The sequence below is a fragment of the Porites lutea genome, chromosome 12 (assembly GCF_958299795.1).
Source record: "Porites lutea chromosome 12, jaPorLute2.1, whole genome shotgun sequence".
In the NCBI taxonomy this organism is placed as follows: domain Eukaryota; kingdom Metazoa; phylum Cnidaria; class Anthozoa; order Scleractinia; family Poritidae; genus Porites; species Porites lutea.
Window position 1 is genome coordinate 23,164,597 of NC_133212.1, and position 21,165 is coordinate 23,185,761.

General features: G+C 38.6%; 2 protein-coding genes across 3 annotated transcripts; one reads left to right on the plus strand and one right to left on the minus strand.

Annotated features, from left to right (window-relative positions):
* Positions 1-374: 374 nt before the first annotated feature.
* Positions 375-9,662, minus strand: LOC140921449 (ATP-dependent RNA helicase DDX4-like). The gene is made up of 9 exons (XM_073371448.1): positions 9,428-9,662; positions 8,678-9,329; positions 7,671-7,978; positions 6,111-6,395; positions 5,172-5,481; positions 4,499-4,598; positions 3,922-4,192; positions 3,569-3,676; positions 375-2,308 (listed from the first exon to the last, which is right to left on the minus strand). The coding sequence occupies exons 1-9, from the start codon at positions 9,461-9,463 to the stop codon at positions 2,180-2,182; spliced, it is 2,199 nt and encodes a 732-aa protein (XP_073227549.1). The 5' UTR covers positions 9,464-9,662; the 3' UTR covers positions 375-2,179.
* Positions 9,663-10,870: 1,208 nt separating this feature from the next.
* LOC140921458 (cysteine protease ATG4D-like) lies at positions 10,871-20,947 on the plus strand. 2 transcript variants are annotated; one of them, XM_073371460.1, is made up of 11 exons: positions 10,871-11,055; positions 13,232-13,315; positions 13,735-13,947; positions 14,624-14,679; positions 15,568-15,704; positions 16,236-16,306; positions 17,635-17,783; positions 18,228-18,306; positions 18,418-18,494; positions 19,262-19,381; positions 20,285-20,947. In XM_073371460.1, the coding sequence occupies exons 1-11, from the start codon at positions 10,884-10,886 to the stop codon at positions 20,507-20,509; spliced, it is 1,383 nt and encodes a 460-aa protein (XP_073227561.1). In that variant the 5' UTR covers positions 10,871-10,883; the 3' UTR covers positions 20,510-20,947. The 2 variants fall into 2 exon arrangements, with proteins under 2 accessions (XP_073227561.1, XP_073227562.1); XM_073371461.1 differs by lacking the exons at positions 19,262-19,381; positions 20,285-20,947 and adding an exon at positions 18,608-18,655 and having other exon boundaries at positions 18,418-18,558.
* Positions 20,948-21,165: the final 218 nt, after the last annotated feature.

Genomic DNA, 21,165 nt, shown 5'->3' on the forward strand with positions numbered 1-21,165 from the left:
ATGTTGGAAGCACCCTGAAAGTGCACAATCCTTTGTTTTCTGTTGGCAAATTGTTACGGAATAAATTAATGCAACGTTTTTATTGGTCAATACAATCAAAATGATAGGGATTCTTTTGAACATTGTGCACTTTCAGGTCCACAAAAAACATATAACAAAGGAGTCTGACGGGTTTCATAACCATTCCACTCAATTAACTATGGTTAATCTAATGGAGGTGAACATGTATCAGACTTTCTCCATTTTGTCCCTTCCTCACCCAGGAATTCAAATTGCAGGGTCAAGTTACGTGTAATGTCCTCTTGGAAAGTGCAAGTTGGTCACATAGCGGTTAAAAAGAGTTAACAGAAATGTTTAATAACTCAGAAATGTACTTTCACTTTTAAATCAACAACTTTAATACTGTAGCTTCTAATATAATGGCCCAACTACTTTACAATAATAATTCAATCTTTTAAAAAAATACATACTCTAAAACTTTTTTGTTGAACCTTAGACGCTTTCCACCATTTGAATTCTTCAAAGATAGAGTTTGTTCTTATAATCAGAAGTATTTTTCTCCAATACTAAACAACCAAGCTGTTTCGAAGACTACTGACTTATGTTTACAAAGAGCACAGCCTTCCTTGCTTCAGTTTTGTTTTAAAGGAGCAAAGTGAAGAAGACTTATCTAATTTCACTTCAGAGTCAAATGTGTAACAATTCAATAATGGTCCAAACTTTCGCTTCCCTGGTTCAGTTTTTGAGATGTAATTATCAGCCAATTGCACAGTTGTATGCAGCAGGGCAGAGCATATCTTTTTTTAAGGTGTAGTTCATACAGTTTATGTGAAATCCAGAAATGGCACCATTAAACAACACAAAAAACAGACTTTCCTGTCAGCGACGTGGCTCACATCCCCTGTTGGAAATGGGCGAAAACCAACCTGTGAAAATCCATATACAACAGCCACTGAGCATTCGGTCCTAATGGCTTTGTTTAGTCAAATTGATTTTTGAGTTCAATGTTTCCATTTCTTTGGCATGGACAATGCCAAACAAAGATGATAAGACAAACTAAAGCCTTATAACAACTACTGTCCACTTGTTCTAGCCATTCAATGCCAGTCAGTCCACCATAATGGGTGAATTTCCAATGGCAAAAAACTGCACACTAAATTAGTGACATCCTTCCATTCCATGACCGCACAAGATATAATCCAGTTATGATTGCCTGGCCAGCAATGACATAGACCAGAAATGCTTTAAAAGTTTTTCACAAAAAGCGAGATAAAGCTGGCAGTACAAGAACAAAACCATACAGCTGCATGCTCATGTCATCAACAGGCTATACTGCCGCCAATTCTTTTTAAGATTTGATGGCAAGTCTAGGCTGGTTCTGACATCAAGGACTAAAAACAGTCCACTGTTAATTTTTTGATGGCCAAACAATTAAGTATCATGTATTTACACGTACAGGTTGTAGGTGTACTCAAATGCAGCTGACTGGATGCCTTGATGCCAATAAGATCTGCTCTTTAGTCAGTTTAGTTAAAGCAAGAAGTAGGACAATTCTCTTGAATTTATGAGTCCAACTGCGATGTTTTAACTGTGAAATCCATGTTTGTAGATGTTCATGACCCCTTGCAAAAATACAATGTAACTTTCTACATCGACAGGAAGTCTGGAATAATTGTTTAGAAGATTGTGTTTCTACTCCTTTCTGGTGTCAATCTGTCTGTAAATGAACAACACACTCACTGCTGTCTTTTAGTTCACTTGCTATTGTTAGCATTGACTCTCAGGACAAGATGACGTTATGAAGGTGCAAGGATAATATTGTTCCAGCATTATGTAACTCTTCCAGCATCCAGAATGTCATGGTTGTGCAGTCTCAACAGAGCACCGGCAGGTACAGTTTGTCTTCTACAGAACAAGGCAGTTTAATATTGACCAACTTTGCAGCATTGTTCTTGTCAACAAAGGTGCAAACATAAATTATATTATGTATCCAAATACATCTTTAGAACTTGTATAATCTCCATGAATCAGCAACTTCAACGTGAACAATTAATTATTAACAGCCATGGGGAATGTTAATCTGAACTTTAATGGAGATATAATATTGTGTGGGGTTGTTGTAACTACAGTATTGTGGATGCCCCCATTTAAAACAATGTGCTCCAAATGCCATCATAAATCACCATTCTTCTTCCTCGCCTCCTGTGTTTGAAGACCACGCAGCAGTACCATTCACTTGGGTGTTAGCATCTTCACTGTTCCAATCACCACCCCAGCCAGGATCTCCACCTCCTCCTTTACCATCATACTAACAAATAAAATTTAACACCAAGACTCAGATTGAACAGACTCATGTGTACAGCAAAACACTTCTAAGAATGTTAATTTTTAGTTTCAGAGCAAAATCTCACAAAAAATGGCCTTCAAAGCTACAACTGCAGTCTTGCATGGCAAGGTACAGAGTACAGCTGTAGCTGTTCCAACTTTATTTTATTTTTAAGCACACTTAGTGCTTGAAGGCCAATTAGTGCTAACTGGGGTTAAAATTTAATCCCAGACTCTATTTCATTTCATCAAAAGCATTTTTTAGACAAGTTTTTCTATTCTATTATTTTAGAGTAGCCAATCATCAAATTGCAGACAAAAATAATTAAACTGAATTTGCTTTTTTAAGCTTGCATATCTGATTCAAATTTAGCACAACCTTTAAGGCAACTTCAATGAATTAAACTAACACATTTTATGGTGATATGCTGTACGCCATTTTTCTCTAAGCTTTCCTTTTCATGAAGAGACTTAACTTTGTTATAATTTATCTTCACATAAACATAAATATTTGAATATAATATTCAGTTCATCACATGTATTAAAATGTCCAGACAACAACAAAAAAAAAAAACGCTCCGACTAAAAACTCTTTCCAGCACTTCTGCAATTGTAAGAATTCAATGCCTTTGACAGGTTTTTTCAGGGCTGTGCTGTAGCTCTGGTGCCTGACTATTGCTCCGGGTTACTAGAAAATCTTAGTTTTTTTTCATACAACTCCTATGCTGGCAGGGTGCAAAGAAATTTGTGTCTGATAGCGGGGGGGCTAATGGATACTGCTATCGGGCTCGTGAATTTTGTTCTCAATGAAGTTTTATGAGGAATTCAGATTAAAGAAGAACTGTGAAATCACTTCTGCTCATGAAAAGGTTTTTGGGGCTGGTTGAAATGACATTTGGGCTAGTAAATGCTAGCTGCAGCTCGCCCGAATGGCAAGCTGTAAAAATGACTTTCTTTGCACTCTGTTGGGCACCCCAGATTTTACAGGCTCAGAGCACTGGGCTCCCGAGACAGCCTTGTAATAATATTAGAAGACTAACCAAGACTACAGAGATATGTCCAAGTTTGCACACAGCTGCAAAAATTGTGAAAAATTGGAGAAATCGCAGATTTTGTTGACAATGGAAAATTCAAGTGTTAGAGCAGGTAGAAGGGGGCCCAACAAAGAACTGCGAAAAATCGCAAGTAACATAATTTAGCACCTGCATGGAAACCTGGACACAAGTGGACTACAAGCAAGTACCTGTCTTCTAGTATCCCTTGAGGCAAATCGTCCTCCTGCTGGGCCATAACTTGTCCCAACAGCACTCTCTGCAATCTCTTCTAGCCACTCTGGAACTTCTTGGGAAGCCTATCATAAAAACAATCACATAAATGACAGAACAGCAGTAAATAAAATGACATGTGAAAAAACCCTTTGAAGACAGTCAAAACATGCTGAAGAACTTTCAACTGAGAAGCTTGATGCAAGAAGAGTTTCCGTGTAAGTGACAATTTTACAGGAAAAAAGGTGGTTCAAAAATCCCTAAATTTTCACATGCAAGCTCTAATTGTTGTTGTAATGGCAAACCGGCGGCAAGTTTACATTGTACTTACGTCAGAGAGAACTTTCACCAGAGCTCTAGCAATCTTGTCGTCTTTGCCTCGGTTGAAGAAACTTGTCGCTTTTCCCTTATGTCCAATGCGCCCTGTTCTTCCTATTCTGTGTACAAACTCTTCAATTTCCGATGGCAAATCAAAGTTAATGACATGTTTAACATTATCAATGTCAAGTCCACGGGCTGCAACATTGGTAGCAATAAGTACTGGGCATCGTCCTTTCTTGAAATCAGCCAAAGCCTCCTCTCTTTCTTGCTGTAGACGATCACTGAAAATTAATGAAAACACTGTTCAGTTGTTTGCATTCTTAGAAATTAATTCCTTAAGTTTAATACAAATTCTGGCAAGGGGCTGAATCTGGCTGACAACACATGGCTGAATAAGACATAAGAACTACGACACTGAAACATTCAAGTGAATGTATTCTTTTCTTTTACAAGAACTCAAACCTTCGCAGTATTAATTGTCCTCATTTGAGGTCCAAAATGATATGATAGTTGAGTAAACTTAATTCTATAATTTTGGGGCGCTGAAGGGCGAGTTTGAAAAATTTTGAGCTTGCAGCGCTGCTTACCCATGAATACTGGTGGTTGGAAAGCCTTCTTGTGATAACAAGCTTGCAAGAAAGTCTGCTCCCCGCTTTGACTCAACAAACACTAGAGTCTTGTCAGTACCTAAAATAAAGAAACAAAAAAAATTGATTCATTTGAAACTTGCAGGGTCCTCAATTTGCAGACGTCAAGTTGTGAGGTTTAACAAAGATACCTAAATCACAGAGCTTGATTCCCCACTAGGCAACTCTTACTCAAGATGTTTATAAACAGTAACTGTTGTTAAATATCCCCTTAATTATAAACTAAAGTTTTATTTCTTCATGAAGAATGGGAGTTAAGTGTGAAAACTAGTCCAGATTCAGAATCATTCATTAAAATGAGCTGATTTTCTCAAAAAAAGGGATATAGGCCACCTATGTAAATTTATTCAATGATCTGAGAAATCTTGTCACTCGCACTCACGGTTGTATTAAAAGAACGTTCGTTGTTATCGTACACATTCTAATTGAACCTACAATAATAGTATTAGAGGACACAAACCCAGAAAATGAATTAAACATGTTTGTTAATTTTTTTTGGTTGAGTCCTCTAAGACTCGCTATTATGCTGGATTTTAATATATCGAAAGTGGTGTTGGTAACTATTTGGCACAACTTTAAGACCTTATTGAAGCTAATAAAAATTGACTTTTACCTGAGGCACTCAGTAAATCAGTCAGTTTCTCTCTCTTTTCACTATCCGGTACATCCAAAACAGTTTGTTGAATGTCTGAGGTTGTTCCACCCACACGACCTACAGTCAAGAAGATGTAGTCATTCAAGAATTCTCCCGCCAAACGCTGGATTTCTTCTGGGAAGGTTGCACTGAACATTAGAGTCTGACGTTCCGTTTTCCCAGGCATACCATTCTCTTCAACTATTTTTCTTATTGTAGGTTCAAATCCCATATCTAACATCCTGTCTGCTTCGTCCAGTATAAGATACTGAATGTCCTTCAAGGAAACCTGGAAAGCAACATACAAGAAGTGTACACAGGATCAAAAAAGCTACTTATGCTATGCTCTCAGCTGAATTTTTCTCAAAGGTGCCCTTTTCATACATGAACAAGGCCATGGAAATTGGTTGCTGGTTACTTTGCTTGTAGGATGGCATGTAAGCAAATTTGTGTTTGCAAATTTGCATAAGGCTGGGTAACATAATTATGTCATTTAAAAAACAGGAATTTTAGGCTTTTCATCTCAACTTTATTTTGCACATCCTAGTTGAGGAAAATTCAAAGACTTTTTTAAGGATTAAGTGATTAAAAAATTCAAGTACTTTTTAAGACTGCAAACCCTGTCTATTTTGTTCACCTGTTAAAGTAAACTGATCTTTGTACAGAAATTTTTTAACCAGGGTTTTGGACATGGGGGCAAGCTCCCTAATAAGTGTGAAAAATGGCTAAAATGGCTGGAACTGGCCCCAAGGGCATCCTGGGGTCAATTTAACAAGACTTTTATACTTGTAATTCACAATTTCAGCCACTGTTTAAGAGTCTGGAAACAATAGCTACACTTATAAATTACACTTGAAGAAGTTTTATCAAATTGACCCCTGATTTTAAGGAGTCCACCATGTGCTAAAAAACACTTACCTTTCCTCTTGCAATAAAGTCTGCAAGTCGCCCTGGTGTTCCAACAAGGAAGTTGCATCCACTTTCAAGTTGCCGCGATTGGTGCGCTACACTGACTCCCCCATAAACAACTACAGGCCGTAGCATAGCTTTATGGGCAAACTTCTTTGCTTCATTGTATATCTGATTGGCAAGTTCTCGTGTAGGTGCCACGCATAATGCTTGTGGGCACTGGGGATTAGTCATGGCACTACTGGTTAAGCCTTGCTGCATAATCCCTGTCATTACAGGTAAAATAAATGCCGCCTAAAAACAGAAAATAAAAGTTGATAGCAAGACTTAGACAACTTAGTGTCAAACGACAATGGGAAAATAATAATGCTGGTATCAAATTTATCACTTGTAAAATATGAATTAAAGAAAAAATAATTTTCAAAGCAGAGTAAAAAAGGAGTTAAAGATACCAAGAAATGGAATTGCTACTTTTTGAATGGCCCCATAATAGAAAATTCCCCCATATTATTGAGATGCTACATGCAAAAACATCCCCTCCATAAAGGAAATTTATTGAAGTGTTCAATTACAAAAACACCCCCTTCTACTTGGTACTAGTTTAACCCTTTCAGCCCCAATATCCACATACAAATTCTCCATGCACTGATCTCCATACATTTCCTTTAAGAATTAGCTGAGAGAATTTGATAAAAGATCCAAGATTCTCTCTTTGTGATCATTTTATAAATTCTCAAGGATAGAAAGTCACAAGGCAACTGACAAGGGATGTACAAGCAGGAAGACTTCGAAAAAAACAGTTGTCATGTGATTTGGAGTTGACAGACAGACAGACCTTGTGGTATTGATTTGTGAGATAGAAAAGATTTAGTTTTCGAATCGAAGCAAGCGAATCTGTGATCTTGTTTTGAAACGATTAAAGAAGATTTATGGTTGAAAAATTTGCTTTGCGTACGATTGTCTACAGAGTCGTTTAGTTATAGTTTACTTTTAAACAGAGGCTCTTTTTTTACCGCTAGTCTGACGTACAAAATTAATGATGTGCATGTGCAATACTAATACAGTTGTTTCCTGTATGAGATGTTTTGTTGCTGTTTACTTTCAAACGGAGGCTCAATTTTCACTACTTTTGCATGTATTTTACGCACATGTATGCCTTCACTTTTCAAAAGAAAGTTTCAGAAGGTCTATTATAAAGAGGAGACCATTCCAGATCATTTCCGCTTCCTAAGAGCAGCCTTCATTAACAAGAAAGCGAACGAATCTCACCCAATTCATGGAACAGCGATTTTTTGGAATGAAAGGTTACGTGTACACTTTTTTAAGAGTGCTCTTTCACGACAAGTTCATAATACTTCTCGACTCAAGATTTGAAACTCAATCCTCGATCATCGAAACTCAAGAACTCGATCCTCTAGATGCAAGACTTGATCCTCTAAAGTTTTGAGAATCAAGTCTCAAGTCTCAAGGATCAAGACGCAAGTGACTGTGAACTTACTTTTGAGTGGTACTCTAGGTTTAAAAATATTTTTAACAAACTGCGCAACAAGAGCAAATTCAAGCTTTTACCGTCTTTCCAGATCCTGTTTGAGCACAGGCCATCAAATCTCTCCCCATCATGATAGTTGGTATAGCATACTTCTGTACTGGCGTTGGTTTGGTATAATTAGCCTTGTCAACATTCGTCTGGAATGTTTCGTACAGATTGGCATCACGAAAGGTTCGGAGAGGTGTTATTGCCTCTTTCCCTCTTCCCGTAACTTCCACTGGGATTTCATCGTACTTGTCAAAATTGATACCACGTTCAATGGAGCGAAACATCTCTTCCTCACTTTCAGATGGAGCTGGAGGGACATATGTAACTGGAGCAGGTCGATCTTTTAGAAAAGTAAACAAACAAAACTTTTTAAGATTTGGCGAGTGTTTCAAGCCTCTTAGAGGCTCAAAGAAAGATTTTCCTCTACTGCACTTTTCATTAACATCAGCCAAAATAACATTTACATTTTTGCTACAGTCAAACATGATCATGACAAGAAAAACACTCATTAGAGTCACCACGCTCATAACAGTCACACCACTCGTCAGAGACAACACTTGCCAGGATTACAACACTCGTCACGGTCACAACACTGGTCAGTCTCAACACTTGTCACAGTCACAACACTTCTCTGGGTCACCACATTCGTCACAGTAACAATATTTGTCAGGGTCACAGGTGTATCTTGTGACATGCAAATCAGCAAAAGAAATGGTATCTAATGCGCATGTGCATTAGTTGACTGTGTCCCTTTATACCATACTTTCTATATTAGTAGCACTGTAAATCACTTCTCATTAAAACATCATTAATATCAATGCTGTTTGCAACAAATTTTAATTTGAGCTAGAGCTTCTGTTTAAAAAGTAGTTACATGAAGTAAACACATTGCAGAATGATCTGTAGGAAACAGTTTATACATGCTCAAAATTTTCCACCTTAAAACTGGAAGTAAACTCACATCATTGACATGAAACTTTAGAAAAAGAAAGTTTTCCACGACCACAGTTCTGATATATTACGGTATTTATAAACTTACTTGGATCTAGTTCAGCACCACCACCACCCCCTTGGGGACACTCTCTAGCGAAATGACCCTCTTCACCACACTTGTGACATGCACCACCACCACCTCCACCCCCCTGAGGGCAATCTCGGGCAAAGTGCCCCTCCTCTTTACATTTACGACATGTATTGTCACTATTACCTCCAAATCCACCACCTCTACCTCCTCCATCTTCCCCATCATCACCACCCTTAAAACCACCACCTCCCCCAAATCCACCGCGTTTTTTCGCTCCAAAGCCTCCACCACCAAAGCTTGAGCCATTTTCTTCCTCTTCATCATCATTTTTGCTTCCAAAACCTCCACCTCCGCTTCCAAATCCCCCGCGGTTTCCAAATCCACCACCCCCACCACCACGACTGCCAAAGCCACGTGCAGACCTATCAGTTTCTTCGCTATTTCCACCAAAGCCTACACCGCCGCCGCCACGACCAAAGCCCTTGTTTCCACTAAAAGCACTCTGGCTTCCATTGTCCAAGCCATTCACTTGTTCGTTGTTACTTGGAGCGCCAAATCCACCACGGCCGAATCCCTTACGCCTGGGAGCTTCTTCTGTGGGACTTCCATTGCTCAAACCTCCGAACCCTCGGCCTTTGCCAAATCCTCCTCCACCGCCGAATGAAGTCTAGAAAATAACAGGTAGCCGTCATCTCAAAACAAAATGATAAAGCAGACCGAAAGGAGGAAAGTTTTACGACAAAAGCAAACAGATCAGACACTAACCGCGGTTGAGTCGCCATCTTCCCAGTCATCCGACATGCTTCTTTCAACTTTTAAAGTATGATTTGCCTTAATTTAGTTCTTAAAAAAACTTTACACAGCTGCTTTATCCAGCCAGGTACAGTTAGACTTCGTTCTTGGAGGGATTTAAAGAGAAACAAACGGAGACCTAGATAACACAACTAGCCTCCAAGAACCGAAATCAGAAGAGATGTGATATTTCTGACGAACAAGAGCTTTCTGCCACTGCGCACGTGAAAATAAAGGGTGAGACGATCATTGGTCAATAGCTTCGCGCCAAACAAGTCACGTGCTAGATAAAGACTGTTTTAGTTTGGCGGAAATTACACAATGAAAAGAATGTTTTAAAAAACAGAAGATCTTTTTGAGAAATCTAGACTACTTCTAAAAGGCGCAATCATCACGAACAAAGGGCGCCATAGAATTCCGAACCCTTTGGATCACAATGGGATGAAAGCAATTGAAGTCAAGTGGGTGTCCTTGACTGTTCGCGTATGACATTAAAGAATATATGAGTAAAATGGAAATTGAAAATTGTATCTGTTTTGTAAGCTGTCGCTCCTTACACAATCCACATACAGCAAATGAATTCCAATTTCCGGAGACCATCTCTTGGGAGCTTCAGAGGACGGTTAGCAACTTATCCAGAGAGAGAAAAGACCCCTGTCTTGAATCTTTGCATAAATAGATATTGATAAATAAATAAATAAAATTTTGAAGAGACGATAGGGTCTTTGCGTGGGCCTGCTTCGAAACTGGTTTGGTTTGGTTTGGGTTGGTTGTCGGAGATCCATGAAAATTAACTGAAGTTTCCAGTGAGAGAGACGCTAAACAGTGCTTTACGGTTGTAAATAGTCTTGTACCATATAACGGTATTAAAATTCCTTGTTAAAATATCGGTATGCTGTAACTGTCGATAAAGGTGGTTGTTGCTTCGTCTGCCTCGTAGCCTGGGGGGTGGTACTGCCATATATGGGCTATATAGGCATGTGCCGCTGTGAAGGGTATGGTTTTCAAGCAGTTTACTCTGGGACAGGATATATAAATCAGAGATTTTGGGTCTAGAATAGGGTATCATTTTTCAGGAAACTGATCAGTTGGTTGAAGATTTTGTCTAGACTAGCTGGGAAACAGCTACTCTAGGATAGGGGGGATTTGGGGAGTTTACTCTGGTATAGGGTGGCAAAATTCAGCTGAACTAGCTCTGGTATAAGTGAAGGGTTCCAGGGTCCCAGCGACACATGCCCACCCCGAAATTCCTAAAGTACCCCCCAACCCCCCCGCGCCGCGGGCCTCGCCGGCCGGGAGCAAGCCAAGATTCCAGCAGCTGCGAGCGGCTTGTTGTTGCTTGGTGTTCCTGTGAATAGTGCCCTGATTCATAGGGCTCAGAGATGCTCTTGCATAAAGCCCCAAGAAGCCCCCAAAACAAAATTCCAACATGGCGGCGGGCTCACCTGGAAGAGCCAGCTCAAGCTCCGGTCGATTTAGAAACGCTATGAGGCAGAAATCAAGGGAATATAAAGATTTTAGTGATAGCGATGATGATGAGATATTTGATGGAGAAAAATTGAAGATCAGATTGTTATCAATGTGGAATAACATGCGACATGGTTAGTTAAACTGTTGGTCATCTCTTTCACGCTTTCAGCTGACGGATGAGAGATGTGTTTTATTCTTCCCCTGGATCTACTTACCCCTTTGTTTATAAGACAATTAATGTATCATTATGGCCTTGAGGCAACGGGAGAAAATTTAGACAAGAACCAGACTGAACTGTGACAAATGCATGTCTGTTGATGATCGATTTTAGTCTTCAGTTTAGAAAATACTTACGCTTAATCTTCAGCATCTGACAGTAAACTTTGTCACAAACAAATTACACCCACCTACACACCTTTACGTTATTGCATTAAAAATTACCTGACGAAGGAAATCTGCCCAAAAAGTTACTCATGTACAGATTTGAATAATTTGTATAATGTTAAGAAAATTCTTTCTTTGTTTATATTAAAGAGGCCCTCTTATAAGGGGGAGGGGGGGGGGGAATGTATGTCCCTAGACTGAACTTCAAATATGGTGGTTTCATGTAATGAGGAGTAAATCAAGTCCCAGTCAGTATTTAACCCATTTTTATGTTGTTTGTTGCCATTTCAACTTATCTTATGGAAATGTTTCAAGGTCATGTCACTTGTCAGAATTTTACCCATTCAATCATACACTCAATTCAATTCATACACTAGAGCTTTGTATTTAAGTAATAGAAAACGTTTTCCGCCTTTACATAGCCTGATTTAAACACCAGAGGGGTTAGGAGAATTTGCAACTGTTATGGTCTCGGGTTTGCATAACTGTCGTGAATTCTCCCAACCCCTCAAGTGTTTATATCAGGCTATGCAAACACAGGAAAAAAATTTTCTATCGCTTTTATAAAATAACTAGCCTGCGTAGCTGGCGGTATTGTGTAGTAGTCGAGTGAGATTTGGCGGCGGAGCCATTGTAATATATTCGAGTGAGATTTGACGGCGGAGCCGTCACGAGCGGCGAAGCCGCGAGAAATACCACCTGCCAGAGAACCATGATTTTTCGAATGCCGCGCACTTTTGTCACCTTAGCTGATCCCAATTAAATCAGCAATTTGAAACTTCCGATTATTTTCATGCGAGACAGTTTAGATATATGCGTTGACAGGCTAAACACGACTCCTAAGCTCGTGATAATGTGAAACGTGACCTTGTGAGTTTAGTTGAACCGAGATTTTTTTTATTTTCTCAGCTCTCGCGCGAAGGTTACTAGCATTACACAGTGCATGTATCATTCTAAACTTTGACTGAGTAAATCTTTTTTTGCCACACTAGGCCTTACATTAAAAGGTCATGAAGCTGGTTTGTTACATGCATACTGAGTAACCATTTCCTGTGGTTTATTCTTCTGTAGGTGTTCCTGATAGGATTTGATTTCAGATGCAGTTGTAAAGTGTTCTAATTTTCTTTGACCTTTGTTTCTTACGGCTAAATAAAGACAATTCCAGCACTGTGAAGTTTAAAGAAGCCATTTCGGCTATTTGGTCATCAATTATGCTGTTTTAAAGGGAAAACCACAATCACTTACGTTTTCCAGTTTGCCATCTGCTCCCTTAATTGGGAAATATATGCGAAGGATCATCTAACATGATTGACATATGTATGGCCCTCGACCAATCCGTTTCCCCGCACACTGGTGTGCGGACTATTCAAAATACCGGGGTTTTCTGGCAGGCGGTATTTCAACCGCCTCGTCCCTACTCCCTTTTTTTGGAACACAGCTCCGCCGCCAAAACTTTAATCTCGCACCCACACAATACCGCCAGCTACGCAGGCTATAAAATAACTTTCCCGAGAAAAAATGCAAAACTCTTTGTTATGGTACCGATTAAAAGAGAACTTCTTACCAGTCACAAAGTCTTGTACAAGAAGTCTTGCATGCGTAATCAGTACTTGTTCTGCAAAAAGATGCTTTCAAAAATACAGATTTTTCCTGCCTAAAATGTTCTCTTAAGCAAAGAAAAATTGACACACCTTGTTTGTAATGATTTTCCAAGTTCCAGCCGACGAAGGAATGGGTAAATAAAGTAAACTTGTCAAGTTTTGAACTTGAAAACTTTTTCAAATTCACATTTGTGTGATTGGCGCACGAAAAGCAAAACATCTTGACGCCACAACCATGTTTACATACTCTCATGCAAACACTCCTCTCGGCCAATCAGTACTATCTTAGTTATTCTATAAATTGTAATGTCTTGCCTTGCAGGTTTTGTTGTGCCCTTGAAGGCTCACTTTAGAGAGGATTCACCCATATGGCTTCTTGGGAGATGTTATCACGCAAGGAATCATGGTTGGTAGTAGTGGGGGACTGGATGTCATAGTCATCTTACATTTTGCATAGCATGAGTTCATGGCACAATAAAGATCTGTTATGGTTCAATTTTTTCCTGGATTAAAATTTATTATATTGCCTTAGACTAGTTATTATACATGTACATTACCATAGCCAAGAACTTTAGGAAGATAAAATCTGAAAAAGGATAAATTTGAACCATAACTAACATTCACAACAGTGCAAATAAAGTATATCATTGTTTAAGGCACACCCACCACTGGCAAGATCCTGGTACCTTTTACGGGTGTTTTTTGGAATTTTTCAACAAGCAGCTTCACCAGTTTTAAGAAGGTACCCCACCCTCCCCCCTTCTGCCCCTCCCCCCTCTCAATACGGGCATATAAAAATGTACATTGAATCTTTATTCACTATAGAATTCAGTGGAGTACAGTCATCAGAAAAATGCAAGGTTTTAAGTATGGATGAGTTTCAGAGAGACTATCATTCGTTAATCTGGTTGACGTACCGGCGAGAAATCCCACAACTTGGGGATTCTGCTTTAACCACAGACTGTGGCTGGGGATGTATGCTACGCAGTGGACAAATGATGGTTGCAACTGGGCTAGTTTACCATTTTCTCAAAAGAGGTAATAGCAGGTTTAATTTTTGCCAATATTTTGTCATAACTTAGGACCATTTCTCATATAATTTCAGTGAAAGTGGTCTTATTATTATTGTTATTATTATTATTATGTAAAATTTAGCACAGGGATTTTCCCTGGGGAGAAATATCCAGTCAAGTCTCATCCCGAGACCTCAGACTTCCAGCACCTTTCTGAGGATATGTGACGATCCGAGGAGTGCCGACTTTTGCATCGTTCTTGTTCGGTTTTTAATTCCTAGTTGCTCCAAGTGGCCTGCCAGCTTCTTTGACACTGAACCCAATGCACCTACAACCACTGGCACCACTTTTGTCCTTGATTTCCAGATCCTTTGAGTCTCTCTTGCCAGGTCTTGGTACTTTTCACACTTTTCAGTTTCTTTCTGCAGAATATTACTATCTCCGGGAACAGCTATGTCCACAATGATTGTTTCCTTTGCCTTCTTTTTCTGAATTACAATGTCTGGCCTCCTGTTATTATTATTATTATTATTATTATTATTATTATTGAAAGCAAATTAAATTTTTGTTTACTACACAAAAATATTGAAAACACTTGTTGGTAAGGTTTGTTTAAAACTTTCACTCCCAATATTGGCCAAGGTGAAAAATTAATGTACCATTAACTTGCACTTACAAATAGAAATTTCTTTTATTCACAGATTGGAGAACAACTGGAAGATGCCACAGCAGAGAACAAGAACATTTTTACAGAACAGTAAGTGAGGACTAAGTATACAGAGGTCTATTGCTGATTTACCAAGGATGCAGACACTTTGAGAGGATCAAGGGCTTAAGCTGATTTGGATCCTAAGAATGTCAGCTTAACAAGAGCAAAGAGTTTGAACTAGAGACATTGCTTCTGTTGGTGTGTGACAGGAGAATTTTACATGATCATCCAGCGCAAATTTGTTGTCATAATCCATATTGACTAATTAACTCAGCTAAGAAAATTTGTAAAACACTAATAACATCAGGAAGTCTCTGGGGTTAAAATTAGATCTTTTCCTCACAGGTTATTGTTTTAATAACTGGTTAATCTTTCCCTTTAATGAAATTTCAGCTATTTTTTAAAAGAAAGCTTGATGAAAACTTCACCAAGGACTATCAGTTTCGTTATGATCACCACTAACAATATGACAGCATAATGCACGTCTTCATCTTCCCCCTGAGGTAGGACTCCAGTCCAACCAGGGGAATACGTTGGGACAAAACAAGCCATTGGGATGGGAAAGTTGATAACATTGTTTTAACTTCAAAGATAAGGAGCAGGGGAGTTCAAAATCTTGTGGTCTTTATTAACAGTCGTGTGTGACAAATTGCACCAGCTACATGTACAGTTGTGTATCATGCTTGCATTTATAGAACTATGAGTCCCCTCAGTCAAATAAATCCCATTTATATAAGGAAAATTTTGGGGGGATTTTTCATTGAGAAGCAATATTGAACCAGGGGACTTTGTCTTGTTAAATTCCTCCACCCCTGCTGCAAATCATTAACTTTGCTTCATCCATTTTACAATGCCCTTCTAATGTCCTGCCCCTGGGGAAAGCTGATTACATGTGCCTAATTTATTAACCTACGTTATCATCCCTTTAATATGAAGATTCTTAGATTCTTTGGAGATTTAGAAGATGAGGAGCTCAGTCCATTCTCTCTCCCTCGCCTTGTTTCAATTGGTAAACAAACTGGGAAGCAGGCTGGAGACTGGTATGGGCCTGCCTCAGTTGCTCATATTCTCAGGTAAGACCAGTCTGCAGTCTTTTAAAAGCTACATCTTTATTTTTTATATTTTTAAATGCATTATCTTTTATTTTTTTCTTGTAAAGTAATGTAGTTGAAATGCGTGGCTGATCATTTTCATGTTAAGCTGCACACAATAAGTTCATAAATTATTATTATTATTATTATCTTATAATGAAATTATTACAATCAGACCTTCCTTCGTGGGTACATTCTGATAATGGATACCTCCCATTACGAGAAAAGCAGATATCTCCCATCAGTCGACACCCGTCCCTGCCATCAACTAACATCTCTTATTAAATGACACCTACCATCAACGGACACCAAACTTCAGCCTCAGTAATTTCTGGCTTCTTTTAGTGTTTAAAGGTTATCCAACCTCCCATAAGTGGACAACTTACATGTACGCATGATCCATAAAGATATTAATACCGGAGGTGCTGATCATTGAAAATATTCAGTGTTCTTCCCAAAGCAAATACTGACGTTAGTAGTTTTCTCTCTTTTTTTCTTTTTCATCCTTGAAAGACTTGCAATGGCCGGCGGAACACATCCACTTCTCCATGATGTAAATATTTATGTAGCTCAAGACTGTACAGGTTGGTTCTTTATGGAAAATTGCCTCTCAAAAAAATTATTACAAAGTATAATTTAATAAGCTGTTAGTGAGGTTAATAAAGTGTTCTTTTATTCAGAGAGGCTGTCACTTACACTGTAGCACTTTTAACACTTTAATTCCAAGATCCACATACAAATTTCCCATACATTTCCTTTAACAACTAGTAACAACCAAAGGTTACGGAGTGCGGGCGACAACGATCAAAGGTCAAAACACTTTTGCTCCATCGCTGCTCTTTGCATAAGTTTCATGTGACAGATAGTCAAAACACGTGTGATCAGATTACGAGTGATAGAAGGTCCAAATGCGTGCGATCAAATTGTGTCTGTGCATTCCATTCATTCTTACTGGAAGTCCAAATGAATGCTGGCTACATACATGCGACGCATTAATAATAATAACCGGGAGATTAGGATTGCGTGCTCCTCTTGTCACCCACAATAATACATGTAGTTGAGAGAATATTTTTGAAAGATCGAAGAATTTCCCCTATTTAAAGTGATCATTTTATTAATTCTCATAACTTTTTTTATTGATTGTCTATTAGTATTGAAGGAGAAAATTGATGTTGGTCACATTTAGGACTTGAAGGGTTAAGAACTGATAAACCTGTAACCCTTAGTGTCTTAAATTAAAGGAGCTGTGTCACGACGCCAAATTAGGGAAATTACAAAATGCCCGTTAAATTAAGAGAAACATAAAAATAACTGCTTAAAACTTAAAAGGAAGGTTAAAATAACATAACAGAAACAACAGATGCCACAGATGGTCAAAACTGAAGAAGACTGAAATGAATTGAAATTACGGTTTTTGAAAACTGTTCAGCCTAACAGTTTTTTAAAGTTGATCCCTGCTGCTTGCAACTTCAAATATAATGCTCAGGAGACATACTTGTTTGTCTCAGATCTCTGATTTTGTCATTTACATGTAATTTATTTGCTTACTTTAAGTTCCATAGTGATTGAGGGCACGTAATTGGCAAAATTAAACAAAATGAACTGGACTGCCGTGACACAGCCTCTTTAATTAGAGACGCTTTGCAAATCAAATTGGTTGTGTTATCAGATGTGTTGGTTTTTAAGGAGGGAGAAAAAACCAGAGTACTTGCAATTGGATAAAAATTTCTCCAAGCAGAGAAGAGACTCAACAGTCAACTCAATGCACATATGACATCCCTCCAGAACTCAAACCCAGGCCAGATTGGAGGAAATGAATTTTCTCAACATTACACCTTCACTGCTCACCAAAACAGTATTCTTGCGAGTTTCCATCCCTGTATTATGTAGCTAGAGTGCTCTCATTTCACAGTGTATACAGATGAGGTAGAACGTCTATGTACAAGCTGCAGAACGCATAACTGGAATTGCTCTGGTGGTAAATGGCAGTCTGTAATAATATTAGTTCCTGTGCGGCTTGGAGGAGAAGCTCTAAATCCTATTTATATACCCTGTGTTCAGGTAGGAGAACCTATTTTACATGTTGTTTCGTTAAAGGCTGCAACTGTTTGTTGTTTTAATTTAAATGTCAGGTTTTCAGTTTCAATCTAACACAAATCCAGTTTTTAGGTTTCCATTCCTGTTTCTGTTTCAGTTATTTTCCTCTTTTTATGATTGGCAAAATCTGTTTTTGTTAAAAAGTGAAGTGGCTCTTCAGCTCCCATATGCTTTTCTGTGTCTGGTATGGTTGTGTTTCTCAATATTATTAATTTGAGTTAATGTGCAATTTCCTCAGACTGAAGTTTTTAAAACTTACTGATATTTTTGTCACCAAAGTATGCAACTTTTTTTTATTGTTAAAGAAGTCATGCGCTGATCTTAAGCATTTTTTCATACACATGGTTATGATTCCTCCAGTCTTGTTTTATGTCCAATCATTAAAATAATGATGATGTATTTCCTCAGGCTCTTTTAACATTAGATCATTGTATTGGAATCATTGGTGGCCGCCCAAGACATTCTCTTTATTTTGTTGGTTTCCAAGGTAATTTTAAGAAGTTAGAAGAAAAAGAAGTTTTCAAATTTGGAATCTTTTGAAAACTTTTCTCTTTGTCTACTATTTTGAGCAAAAGAATTAAACTTTTTTCTTCAACAGATGATAAAATGGTTTGTTTAGATCCGCATTATTGTCAATCTGCAGTGGACATGTCAAGTAATAGTTTTCCCACAGAGGTAATTACATTTTGTATAAAAACCAGACCAATATTGGGTGAGGCAGAGTGGGATACATGTAGTGGTTAGAATATGCTGGAATTGCAATCCAGAGGTCCCTCACTAACCATTAGCTTAACCCTTTGAGTCCCAATATCCACATACAAATTCTCCAAACTGGTAGATTCATACATTTTTTAAAGAATGAGTTGAGAGAATGTGGTAAAATATCAAGGTATTTCCTCTTTGGTGTTCATTTTATTAATTCTCATAACCTTATCTCTTAACAATGTATGGATAGTGTTAGGAGAATATTGATGTTGGACACCATTGGGACTTAAAAGGGTTAATTTTTTCTCATTAGACTCGAGTGCAACCCTCCGTTGCTGGCCTTGCTTGTAAATTACCTGCGGGTAGTTGGTTCAAATGTTTGCTTCTGTCCTTATTTTTGGGTCACGATGTTATACTGCATTACCAGTAATTGTGTTACCCCCCAAAAGTTTTTTCCTTCCCTGTGGTCATAAATGGGTGATAATCCCGAGGGCTAATCCCACGTATGGGCTACAAAGGTATTTGCCACTATAGGATGTGTTTTGTTTAGGGTGTCTATCCTTTATTAGGATATCATTCTTTTCCTTGTTAGGACTGTGTTCTCGATGTGATTGTTAGATAGGGTACCAAAATTCTTCAGCTAAAATTCAAGTGCAGTATAGAGAGGTACTTACATGTGTTAGTATGCCAGTGATTTCTATTTTGTTAATTTTTGCTTGTTTGTTTTTTCTCGCCAGTCATTTCACAGTTTTCAGCCCCGCACCATGTCATTCAAAAAGATGGACCCCTCATGTACTATAGGATTTTATTGTGAAACTAAAGCTGAATTCGAGAAGTTTCGTCAGCAAACAACAGAAGTAAGCTCTGTCAACAAGCATTATTATCCCAAACAGGACACTGCCTTTTTTATAAAAAATATTCTTCAACACCACCAATTTGTTGAAAGTTTAGCAGAGCTTTCCGAACCCATCTGGATCCCTTCACCAGTGGTGACGTTTGCTGTGATCAGGGCTACAACCTTCCCCCAATTTATGGAACAATTTTGCAGCCTAATCAAAACAAAATCTCCACTCTGTCACTGCCTTTTTTTCCATTTCCATCAAGTTTCAAATTACCCAGTTCCCCATCACAACGCACTGATCAGCCTGTATATTGACACGTGACCATTGGACGATCCTCTTGCTGTGATACAAACAAACTCTGCTCTTTGTTTCATGGCCCTTGACAATGACTCTGTCCTTCATGACCACAGAATAAAATTGTTCTTGAAATCGGCTGAATCGAGAATTGAAACAAGAAGCTCCAAGAACTTGATCTTGAACTCCTTCGACAGGATCCCTAGGGTGGGCCAGTTTTCCTTGTTGACGAAATGCGGGAAATTTTTCCTTGTGCAATCCAGAATCCTGGTAAAGATTGGAATCTCAATCCAAGCTCCACTGACAGCGAATCTAGTACACTAATGTATAAAAAGAGAACTCTCGCCTAAGCAAGACACCCACTTACAACCAGACACCTTCGACAATTAGTGATGTTGAGTTTTGCTCTTGAGTTTTCCTGTAGCCTGCAAGCAGACTCACTTTTGTGAGTTCGGAGAAAAGTTTTGGCGGCAGAGCGGCCATCACATGAGGAGAATGGCCCGAGATGACAGCTCTGCTGCCAAAATAATTTTCCCCAAATTTACACAAGTGAGCCTGTTCGCAGGCTAGTTTTCCTGTTGACAAACAGTTTTGGAGTAAAAGTATTGCTGTTTTGTTACTTAGGTATTACGGCCTCCAATGCAGCGGGGAGACTATCCAATGTTTATATTTGCGTCACACCCCAAACCACTGGCCCCTGACAGCGTGATACGCAGTGCAGACCTGTCTGAGAGCCTCTTAGAGAGCACAGGGCCTGGGCATGAACTCGAGAAATCACAAGGAAATGCTCCAAGTGTAGATGGGGCATTAAGCTGTTCACCACCCCCAGAGGAATACGTTGTTCTTTAGCAAACCTTGGGTGAATTAACAGCGCAGTAGCCCATTTGCTGTACGAGTGTTAAGTCGATATAGTTTTGAAATCTGGGATTTATAAATTTCCTATTTTGGGGGCATCTGTACATACCTAAGGAAAGTAATTATAACACAAGTGGCCCAAGCTCGAGATATGACCATTGGTACTGTTGCATAACGTTCAAAATTTAAGGCTTTATATGAGAGAGAAAACAGTTGTTTCTGTAGCCTATGAAATATGTGAAAGGATTTAAACAAATATCGGATTTAAACAAAAAAAGTTGTGTAACAGGAAGAAAAAACACACAACTTAAGCGAGGTTAGCCGATTTTTATTTAAAACCTTTTACATTAGTAGGCTACAGAAACAATAAATTGTTTTTTCTCCCATACAAAGCCTTGTATTTTTTAACTTTAAGCAACAGTGCCAAAAGTCATATTTCAAGCTTGGGCTACCTGCGATTACAGCAATTTTTATTTATACGAATGATTTGAAAGGAGGTGACATTGATGGTTTCAGAGCCTGTATTTTGAAACCCTTGAGTGGTTTTACTTACACAGGTCAGGTTCAATAAGAATTAGTAGATGTACAGCGGTAATTTTTACTGACTCATTAATTCAATCTTTCAATCACTCAAATGGAAGCTGCTGAGC